General features: G+C 39.9%; 1 protein-coding gene across 1 annotated transcript in view; it reads right to left on the bottom strand.

The window, feature by feature from the left end:
* CUX1 (cut-like homeobox 1) overlaps positions 1 to 12,129 on the bottom strand; it is a 204,359-nt gene that overhangs the window by 112,438 nt on the left and 79,792 nt on the right. The window contains exon 4 of the mRNA XM_010573901.1: positions 9,213 to 9,291. Coding sequence (XP_010572203.1) covers positions 9,213 to 9,291 — 79 coding nt within the window. The remainder of the gene's footprint in view (positions 1 to 9,212; positions 9,292 to 12,129) is intronic.

Genomic DNA, 12,129 nt, shown 5'->3' with positions numbered 1-12,129 from the left:
ACCGTTTTCGGGCACGGTGCGACGCTCGGAAAGGCGTCAGGTGCCGGCGCTCTGCCCTGCCCGGGGCCAGCGGGCTGGCTCTTCTGCTTATTTGCAAAACGCCTTCATCTGGTGTCTTAAAATGGAGCTCCTGAAGAGACTTTTCCAAAACAAGGGACTTCTCCTAAATCCCCTCCTCCCTCTCCGCTACAGGCCTCTAACGCTGGAAACGTGAAGAAAGCAAGTTATGAAACAGTGCCAGAACTACAGGGGCAATTAATATTTTATATCACTGGAAACGTGTTTCCTAAGGTTCAGATCTAAAAATAATTCATCGGAGGCAATGCGTTTCTTTCAACAAGGCTGTATTTCTGTTGCCTAAACCACACTGTAAGCAAAGCTTTCTTAGCGATCGCTCACAAGAAACGCCCACACAAAATGATAAGGGGGGGGGATATCCTCCTCAACACAACTTTATTAACGTGATTTAACTTTTTAAAAAAGCCAGAAGTTCAGCTCTGCTGTCACAATACTTTCATCACGAAGTAAAAGAAGTTTTTGACTTTCTAAATGCATCGCCGCTCAGCCCTACCGCTGCTCTTTACAATGAACATCTCTTTTGGAGAATGGGCTCTGGTTTACAGGCAGGAAGAGCAGGAAGAAGCTCTTATTAGCTTCTGATGCAGTAAGTGCTTTTTTGGGAGGCTGCGTATCTGAAAATAACTTGAAAATGTGTTTTAGAAAAAATAATAATTACATTGTAGCTTTTGAATATTCAAACACCTCACAGCATACTTAATTAATTCATTAATTATTCCCCAGAAATTTCAGGGGTAAATTGAAATAGCCTAGAGAGACTGAGACAAAGATTTCATGGAATAAATGATAGCTTTCCTCCTTTTCCCCTATGACTCTGGTAGCCCAGGGACAGAAGAGTTATAGCCGTAATTCCGTTTGAAACAAAGCTCATCATCTCTCCAAATCCTCACTTCATAAAAAACATGAAAAGGTTCTTCCTTCGATCAAGAATTATACAGACCACCCCCATCCCACAGGACTGGGATCTCTCTCTTCCTTTTATTTTTTTCCACTTTTTTTTACAGTGTTCTCCTCACCCTCCTGCTGTCAGAGCATTTTGTAAGGGCTGTACCAGGGAATTCAAAGTGCCCACAAGAGGGTGAGGGACTGTCATTTTCCCTACTAGCAAAAAAGCAGAATCCCAAATTCTGCTGACCTCTGAAAGCAGTAAAGCAATCCTGATGCGACCCCTCTGTATGAGGACGGGAGGAAGTCGAAGCAAACTGGCGCCTTTCCTCCCCATTAATCACGACAAAAGTTCTCCGTGGCGGCACTCTCCAATGCTTGCAGGGGTAAGTGAAATGCTGCAAGATGGTATATAGCCAATTTGACCACAATCATATAGATCCCTTTGCCAGAATGTGGTTCTTAGATCTTGCGGGCTGTTATTTAAAAACATCCTTTATTTATCTACCAATTCAAGAATGGCTACTGCCGGAAAGATGCTCTGGCCCTGCCCCAGATTTTGAGATCTGTCTCTACCCTCGTATCCAAAAAAGTCATATAAGGCAGAGTAAATGATTGACTGCTTAATGATTTGCGTTGCAGTTCCCTGTATTTTCAAAGTAGTTACCAAAATAAATCCTCAGAAAAGTTTTTAATATTAAAAGTGGGGTATGCATAATAGGTGATAAAATATTTTATGGCACTACAATGTCAGCTGAAAAAGGACCTAATGAGTTACAAGAGAAGCCACTGCAACTGAAAATGCTCCAATTTGATCGTTAATTTCTAATAATGGCTGAAGACATTGGAATTTACTGCTCGCACACTGAGCTCAGTGCAAAGCAAAGGACAGTTACAGAAAATCACTTGTACTCTAAGTTTCGTTTCTCCTACTTTGAGATTATAAAAAGAAAAAAGAACCTTCTACTATGTTTGAAAGCATTTCTGCCACAATCACCCCTTCTTTCTCCTAAAGGCTTCTGAATAGAGTTAGCACTAAACCCTCCGAAAGCTGGGGTTTATTCTAATTCCAGTTCACATTCCTGCAACCGAGAAAGGCAAAGTCCAATGTTCCCCACCACAACCACACTCTGCCTCTTTTGCTCCGAACGTGCAGCGCTGCTCCAGTCACCAGGGTTAGGGCTGCTCTAACTCCACTCCCTGAAGCAACTGCTTTCAAAGGGTGCCGCAGTTACCACCTCCAGGTGAAGGCAACCAGCGCCCGCAGAGATATCTTCTCTCTTACAGGGCACATTCTTCCTGCTTCTATTCATTGCATCCTTCCCCTTATCTGCACCTCCCTCTTCCTTCCGTGCCTCCAGCCTACCAAGTAAAACAGGGCTTGACAGCCACACAATAAATTTTTTAAAGTGTATGCTTTAAGGATATTTCTTCCTTCGAATATTTACCCCAGCTTTTACAAAGGAATTTATCCAATTATTAATTCAATGAGAAAAAAGAAAAAAGTATGTGATCAGACAAGCCCAATTTCAAGCCACATGTTCAGGTAACAGAGCTATTTTTAGTTATTTTGACATCAGTTTCAAAACATAAGGATAAAGTGAATGAATACTAAAGATGAGAATTGGCCAGGACTTTGCGCTTCATCTGAAAACAACTATGTAATGCTAACAGTATGCCCTACCAGCGTGCATTCATCTAGTACAGATCCAAAATTGTTTTTTACGCTGTGTCTCTGAATTCAAACCCCAGAGGGAAGGAGGCTGAAGTGATTATGAGCTACTTCTACATTCCTCAGCGCTGGACTACCCGAAGGCTAGAGCAGTATCCCAGGCGATTCAGACTGTTCTGGAAAATAAAACGGCAGCAGCCGCTGACCCTACCAAAACACTGTTCAAAATCTCCCATCTGCAGCCTGGACTTTAAACTGTCCCTCTCACCCCCACCTCAGGCATTTCTTTGTGCAAAGGTTTGCAGAACAGTTTGGGGCAAGTCACCAATGTCTACAGTCCCTCATTTTTTACTGTACAGACTTCTCTTCCAGACGCAGCTTCCAGAACTGGGGCATTTTTCGTATGTTTATGCAACTCCAGTTTTTTTACCTGGTCTAAACATGCTGGTGAAGTATCAAGGATTTTGTCTTCAGATGGGATACAGTCACAAGCTAAATCACTGCCTGCAGCCACAGGGGTTTATCACTTTTCACTCTTTCAAGTATTAACTATGCTCAATTTTCTGCTTAATTTTACCAGATTTTCAAGTGTGTTTAGAAAGATACCCTACTGCTCCGAGTGGGGTGTCTGCACTACTTCTGTTGTCCACGAGCAAGTTCATTTTGCTTCCTTTCCTCCTAAGACTACTCACTGTAATACTGTTTTCTTTTCCCTCTAAAGTTGAGAAAAGGCACATTATGAATATTCATTTCCCTTGCAAAGTTAGGGGCAGCAAAAATATAAGCCTTTTTATTTTATGTGTCTATCTTCAATTTTATTCAAACATACTTTATTTGGAAAGGGGTGACCATTTTGACACATCATATTAACAAACCAGGAACTGCTTAAAATTGTTCACACTGTTTGTAATGATACCAAACGTTTCTCAAAAATTGTCTGTGCTGATCAGTCTTGATATACCACAAACTCAGGGTATACTATAACCCGATCTTGCTCTTTAGACAGAGTTTTGTCAAACAGTTAACTATTAGCTCAATGATGAGTGCTCTGAGTATTAATTTCTTCAAACTATGTTTTTAGTATTCTAGTTTGCCATATGCTTAACAGAGTCCCTTGGACTGAACCTCTTTTCCTCCCCCCCTAAATTTTTATTCAACCAGCTCTTCTCTAGGGGCACAAAAGGCTGGGTGTGCTTATGTTGCAATTTAAGCACATCATGCAACTTCTGGGTCATCTGAGTATGTAGAAGTCTATGCAGACTTCCTGCTACCAGGGCTGGCATTAACCTTTATGCTTTCTGCTTAACATTATGCTTTACAAAAAAATCCAAACACATCACATAACGTATATAAATACAACAACTTCATACACATTTATCACCTCCAACATAAGCAGCGGATAATTTTTCGGGGGGGAGGGGGGGAATCAAACCTGTTTTTCTCTTGTTATCACCTTTAATCTCAGAACATTGATCAAATACACTTTAAATGGAAGTCTTCTCTTAGCCCAAAGAGCAATACAAGTCTGGAGAGTGTTACTAAGTTGTAAATAATCACAAGCCAATGGAGTGACAGCAGTAAGCACTGCATCTCACACTGCTGCTAGCATGGGCTCTGTGGTGAAGGAATGAAGCTCTCTTTATGGGCAAGAAACAAATTTTCATTTCTGCCTTTAGAACTAATTCCCTAACACTTTGTGTTTTACTGATTACTTATTTTAAAAGAAGTGTGTGTTTCCTCAGCTAAATAATTCCTTGGAAAAAGAAAGCCCTATAGAATCATAGAATTGTTTAGGTTGGAAAAGACCGTTAAGATCATCAAGTCCAACTGTCAGCCATGCCCACTAAACCATGTCCTGAAGTGCCTTGTCTACGCGCTTTTGGAACACCTCCAGGGATGGTGACTCCACCACTTCCCTGGGCAGCCTGTTCCAATGCCTGAATGCAGGGCAGTTTGCATTTGCAAGGCTGAACTGTGATTATATGTAAACAAAAATACTACATGTAATGATGGGTGTGTGGAAAACTCCCTTGGAACTAGCTTGTTTCTCCTCCAAACCTCTTAGTAAGATACAGCCCCCATGGCAGGGCGTGCAATTTATGATGGCAAGGAGTAAGGGAAAGATAAAATTTCCACTTCAGCCATCTTTCACCGTTATTGCTTTAAAATGTTTTTTTCTTTTTTTTAGCCTCTTATTTTATACTTTCCTTAGATAGTGGGTCCTCTGAGCTAAAAACCACGTCATGCACATTATATAGCTCCAAACTTACAGCAAATCTGATCACAACACAGACCTGTGAAGAGTTTCCAATGAAACACACACATACATCCCCTTTTACACTGTAAGAGTCATTTAGTTTCTTGATGAGAAAATTCCCATTAAGCAGAAACGAATACCGTTTATGGCTCAACCCTAGAAGGCTGCACAGTCCCCACCAAACTAAGAGCAAATACTTTGCATTAACCTGCCCCGATTCTCAAATGTGTATATACTGAAAAAGCGCAACACTTTTTCCTATTATATTTGTACAGGGTATAACTGAGATGCAATACTGTGCCTTAAGCGGAAAGGCGTTACGGAGGAGGGGGCGAGGGTTAGGACTATGTTTCAGCAGAGCAGCGCGTGGGGTGCCCGAGCACGGCCGGGGCTGGCACTGCTGCACCCATGGCCCGGGCACACGAATTCTCCCCTGGAGTAGAGAGAGAACTGGGAAGGAGGCAAGCTTTTCAGGTACTCCCCTTTGGTGGCAAACTCTTGGCAGTATTGCAAAAGATATACAATCAGCTTTTATAGGAAAACAGCCACCGAACGCAAATTTGTTTTAATCGTGGCCACATCAAGATAGCGGATTTTCTGTTTAAAGGCAGAATTGTTTCTTCTTTGCCTATGTAAGAGTCGTGCTTAACAGGAGCAATACTGAAAACTAAGCAAATCCAACTGTGGCATTGTGCAGTAACTGCACAGTAATAAAGACACAGCATAAAAAGACACTCTATTTAACCAGTTTATCCAGATACTGTCATCTGGCATTCACTCTGGGTCTCCACATTTTAACTTTCACTTGAAAATTACAGTGAAGTTTTGTTTAAAAAAAAATTAAGTAATGAACATTGCTCCTTTTTAAAGGAAAAAATATTTAATTTTTTGTATTTTAATGCTTAATATTTTTCTTTCAAAGCTTTAGAAAAACAGAATTATGAATATACTGTTTCTGCAAGGCAACAGCGCTCCTCCAAACACTTGCACAACAGGGCTCCAATTTCACTTGAAGTGTTTGCAAGATTAAGACCCTAAAAGCCAAGGGTGCCAACATAATACACTGATTTTATAAAACTGAAGAGAAAGGAATCTTGAACGGATGGAAGAAAGCTTCCTCAAAACACACACCCCACCTCCCTTCAAAATAAATATATTCACATTATTTTTAAAGGTAAGTTGTGACAACCTTGTTGATTAGTGCAATTCATGTGGCAGCATTCACTTTTCTCTAGCTCTCTACTGCATACTGAAAATAAGGCAATTAAATGAGAAAATTAATTCCATTAATTAAAAATGTTCAGTCTCAAGCAAGACAGAATGATCTGAGTGAGAATTACAGCTGTATAAACGTACATAAAACAAAATGTTTTCTTTGACATGTACTTTCCTTTAGAAAGGATAAATTTTGCAGCACAAACCAATGATAATGCTGTTTTAACAGTATCATAAAGCTGGAGAGAGATATGAAAAGGTCTGTTTTATCTTTTCAAGAGAAAATCCCTGATGTGTATAGGAAAATTTACAAGTAAAATACCACCCTTCCCACAAATTTCTTACTGCTGAGCCTGAGTGAAAACTCTGGTCAAGTCAGGAAAGAAAATCATTAAATTTAGCTGAATCCATAAAGCACCGTAGCTGGAGTTTCAATACAGATCATTTTATAGTAAAATTAAAATAGAAGCCCTTTTTAATTATATAAAGTGTGCACATTATTACTGAGGAGAGGAATATGTGCTTTCCTCAAGAACCATAAAATTGGCTGCTGGGAATTAGACTTCAGCTGCAATTATTATATGGTCCTATAAAGGATATTGAAAGTCTGATAAAATTGCACCCTTGTCATGTAACAGTGATGCTTAATGCTAAATAACCACTCCGCAGCATTCCAGTCATAGCTTTCTCAAAACATCATAGCTCCCTTCTCACATCGAAAAGAAAACATAGCAGGATTTTGGAGCTAAAAGTATACCTAAATATTTGAAATACCAACTGGACAGGTCAAAAGATACATAAAGCCACAGAGGCAAAACAACACATGTGATAAATGAATACTGATGGTCTTTTATAAAGGAAAGCCCTCTATGGATACATACACAAAGTAAAAGACTACATACAATGAGAAGTAAATTAAAAAAGCCAATACAGTGAAGCAAGCCCCTAACTGCATACGCCTAACTCAGCCCTACCGCATCGTGACGAATACCAGTGCCATACATTCCTAACGACTGTTTCCCTTTTCATTGCAGTATGAGTTGTAAACGGTGAGTATTTGTTACGCCTGCATACAGCTACAGGAGACCGGCCGGACTTCTCCGTGAGAACCTGGAATTTGCTTTTAGCAACATCAGTACACCCCTCGTGTGCCTCTCAGGCCTGCAGATAGAGCATGGGACTAAAACCTGTAAATAGTTCCAATCCCACAGACTCCGAGACTCGCACTCGCAACATAGCCAGGCTGGAATTTTACATGTAGTAAGAATATCAAAGAAATAGTTCTCTGACACATAACATAAGGCACACGCAAGGGAAGGCTGGACAAGAGAGAGATTACGGAGTGTGGAAGAAGGGGTGTAAATTTTGCTCTGGCAAATGAAGGAAGGGAGAAAATTCTTTCTCCTACAAAGAAGTACTGACAAAGTCCCTCACCATTTAGATCCTACAGCACAGGTGGGATGTATGTCCTACCTTCTCCGTCAGGCTTTGGTCTGACTCTGCTGTTCAAACCCCAGCACCTGTGATAATGCCAGGCTTCATAAAAAAGCCTCTGCACAAGAGCATGCAAAGGATCCCACACAGCTCTTGTTTGACACAACTACTCAGTTGTGAAAAAAACCAGACCATTAGAAATCAAACCTACTTGCCTCCCAAATTGTGGCAGGAAACAAGCACCCTGGGCTGCATTCGTATGGAGATGGAGGGGCTACAGCTTCTCTCCTTAGCACTGAATGGTGGACTTGCAGGTATGTTGGGTACATTTTCATGGAGGGGTTTCCTTTACAGAACAGAGCTGTGAGAGCCCAACCCATGCCCATGCTGCTCGTGCCAGTGCAAACTGCTTGCACCCTTTAAGAACAGTCTGGAGCCCCTCTGAGTTACCCGCCTCCTCCCACGGCACGAGCAGATGTGCAAAGGAAGCTGTTCACCTATGGAATGTTAACTAAGATTATGAGCAGGAAACAAGTAAACGAAAACTCACAGACCATAGCTGATTAACCTAAACCCCAACATTTCTGAGGCAACTGTGAGCATGGTAAGTCCTTGCATCTCTCTACGTATGCTGCACTTAATACAGCAGGTACTCGCCACTGGGCACTACTCAGACTATAGATGTGAAAGCATAAAAAAAGATGTATGTTAGTTCTGACTAAGCATCTGAAAACCCCTGACCTTTTAACCAGCTAAGGTGTAAACGAAACATTAAAAAAATTAATTTTTATTTGAAGTGTGCATGAAATGTACTCCTTAAAAGGTAAAACAAGTAAAGACTAGGGTGCACTTTGCAATGAAGCCTTAAAAGCCCTTAGAAGTATTAATTATGCCCTCAAAACCTCTCTTGAGGTAAGTATTCTGAATACTATATATAATGTCAACATTTTATAAAAGTATAAAATCATACACACACACTGTCATATGCCAACAGCTCAGTCAGGCCAAGACTTAGAAGTAGAGACTTGGACTCCTAACTCCTTCTCATCTTTGGGTACAGTAGCAAAAAGAAAAATCTATTCAGACAGTATTTATCTACCATTGGGGAAAACAAAAAAATCAACCTTCAAAAAAGTAAAAAGAAATGAACTGGAAACTTCTGATGCCAAACATAAAGGAAAGTTGAAAACACATACAGTAAAGGCCTTTGAATAAAATTTATGATCACACTTACACTGAACACAATTGAAATTTGGTAGTGATTTACTTTTCAGTAAGGCTTTTTTTTTAATTTGGGAAGTATGAAAAATTTTCTTTGTCCTTTATAAGTACAAATATTGCTGCTTCTTGATGAAGCTTCAAGATGTATCTTTTTTGTTAAAAATATCTGAACTCTCTAATAAAACAAATTACTGAGAATTACACAATATTGTAATAACATACAATGACTCATACAAACATTAAAATGTAAATGCAATGAACAGTTTTAAGAGAAGTCATGAAATGTGCCTTAGTTATAGTTCTTTTGATTAGAAACAATACTGGAGCGTTATCAGTTTCAGAATAGAACCATTGCTCATGTTTACCTTATCAAAGGTAGAAAAAATGCCCAGTAGCGTTCACATGAACATAAAACATCAGATTTTCAGAATAAGGAAATAATTCACTTACCTGGAACATCAATTAATCTCTTATAAACATTCAAGAAGGCTGCCTCTGCTTCTTTGCTTCTTTTACCCAATGCGTCAATCTAAAATGGGTGATGAGAAAAGGCTTTTAGATGGGTTCCAATACAACTCTTACACTCAGAGCTACAAAAATAAATTAATATATTTCATATAAAACTAGTTAATACATAAAAAGGGAACCTGAGTCTCCTGTGTACAGCTGCTATAGAAGCAGCTTTGTAAGGATATTTCTGGTATGTTTGTACTGAATATAATTTAAAGTCCTGTTTCAGCACAATAGCAAGTATCAATATTTTTATGAACACTGCTGTCTATTGTGATTCTTTACTTTAAACCTTTAGAAAAAGCATGGTATTTGCCAGACAGGTTCTCTCCTCAACAACAGTTTTCCTTTTCCTTTACCACTTATTAAGATCTAACACAACAAATGGGAACTGCGTGCACTTCTGATGTCACGCTCTGCCTTTATTGTGGCAAATACATTTTTCTCTTATTTCCACTAAGCCTACGAGAGGATGAAAAGATGTACTTGTTGGGCACCCTGTGATACTTAACACTAAACAACTGTGAATTTTCTACATGCAAGTAAGTTTTCTGATAAAGCTCAGGCACAGACTCATAGAGTCTATACTGTCTTGCACTCATGAGCTCAAGCCAGGCTCCCCTGACTAGCTTCTCTTCATATTTTGTCACACACGCAATACTAATCTAAGAAGCTGTCTGCCCAGGTGAGGGAAAATACTACCTCACACAATATGTTATTTTCTCCTAAATCTGTATTTTCATCTAAAACTTCATTTTACAAGGAAAGGCAGCTTTTATGGCTCTGAGAACAGAACACTTACTCCACTGCGACTTTTTTTGGTAAACATGTATTCTCCTAATGTACTAGAAAACAGAGGATTTACAATCACTAAATATTGACAAAAACCAACCAAACCGACCAAAGACCAGGTCCATTGAATTAACACTCCAAAGCAGAAAGAGACAGAAGGGGAAACAGGAAAGCCTGACACAGTTCTGCGGCAGCTTACCGAAATCAGGAAACTAAAAGTATGGAGATTATCGTTCCCGTATTTTAGTAAAAAGCAAGGAAGGCTCTGAAAAGCTACGGATACAAAGGCCCGATACCAATTCTTCTGTGTATCTGAAAAGCAGTTCATATTATGAAACCATTTAAAGATGTGTACGTCAACATGTGCTAAAAAAGGAAGGTCCTGTCTGAAAAACGTCCTTGAATTCTTTCACCACATTATTGATTTGGTAGATAAGGCAGAAACAATGGACAGAGTTTACTGTATCTGTATTTCAGGAAAGTATCTGATATTTTATTCTACAGGAGGGAGATCTGCAGAATTGGAGAGCGTGCTACAAACCCAGAGGGCTGCAGGGGTTTGCAGAGCGCGGTGGCGCAGGAAGCAGAGGGTGCCAGGGAAAGGAAGCGGTGCAGGGAGGAGGAGAGATAAGCCGGAGGGTGCTGCGGGGTCAGATTTGGTGCCACTTCTGTTTACTTTGTACGAAAATGACTTTGCAAAGGGAAGGACTGGGGGCGGGGGGAAATCCTACGATGTAGATGATTAAAATAATGGAGGGAGTCGGACGCAAAGTGCACAGGAGCAGAGCGCGGGAACGCCACGTGATTTGTATAGATTAGTCTTATGGCTGATAAGTGACTTGTAGAGATCATTACGGAGAGGATTAAGGCCAGAAAACCAAAGGACAAGGACAATTGTAGAAATTACACAGAATCACAATGCACAACGTATAAACGAAGAAAAGACTTGAGGGGTCAAGGAGGAATATAAGGACGCTGAAAGCATCTGCACAGCGTTTGGCAGCAGCAATGAAATCTTGAGAGATATGGCGAGAGGTTGTGAAGAGACAAGTTATCATAACACAATACAAGATGGTATTTAGAGAAACAAATTAAATTCCCTTTTTTTTTTTTTTGACAACCCCCCAAAATCTGGATTAATTTATGTAGCTTGGTGGAGGTGTAGCGTAACTGAAACCTGACCTATTTGCAACTTATTCTTATCAATTAAAAAAAAGGAAGGGGGGGGGGGTATTGGAGAGATGATAAACAAGCAGCAGAGGCCAAAATGATGAAGGATGTGGAGAGCAGATACAAATTCTCAGGAAATGCTGGCCATACTTGTCTTTTAGAGTTTACCAAGAAAGGCTATGGAAAGGCACTGGAATCTCACTGGGCATATGACGTGCTGGAGAGCGAGGGATTGATGGTTGTGAATAACCCATTTATTAAGTTTAATTCAAGCAATCACAGATGGACTGATGCTCATTAGGGAATGAGAACATAAGTAATTCGGTTAGAACATTTTCACACAAAGAGTATTTGAAATTAGAATCTGGAACAAACTGCCAAAGGCAGAGAGGCACCGGGTAGTGTAAATCAATGCTTGGGAGTATCAGACACCGTTTGTGAACGGGCGAGAAAGGAGGGGGCAGCCATCAGAAAGACTTTTGCAGTTGAGATATTTCGTGGGTACATAAAGACAGACTTTGAAGGCCAAAGCACACCATATGTTAGACTTCTGGACTTTAACGTTCCCACATACAATTTTCTCTCGCTGCTGCTCAGCAGAGTACAGCCAAATTTAAATTACTATTATTAAATACAATTAGCATTACAGAACTGATTCTGTACTGTATTTTGAAAAATTCATTTGCCCCTTCTACGAAAACCAAAGCATTTAAAATGCTTACATTTCTGTGAAATAGTAGGATGGATTTCCTATTACAGCTTTTTTTTCACATTTTAATAAAGGGCATTTGTACTTATAGTTTCCCTAAGTATTACAAAAGGTGTGGTTTATTCACTCCTTACCAGTTACATAGTGATTAAAATATAAAACAGAATTGAAACACCACCTTCCAAG

The sequence above is a fragment of the Haliaeetus leucocephalus genome, unplaced genomic scaffold (assembly GCF_000737465.1).
Source record: "Haliaeetus leucocephalus isolate CR32 unplaced genomic scaffold, Haliaeetus_leucocephalus-4.0 Scaffold395, whole genome shotgun sequence".
Taxonomy (NCBI): Eukaryota; Metazoa; Chordata; class Aves; order Accipitriformes; family Accipitridae; genus Haliaeetus; species Haliaeetus leucocephalus.
Note: the sequence above shows the minus strand (reverse complement) of the source record. Positions and strands in the feature narration are given on the sequence as shown.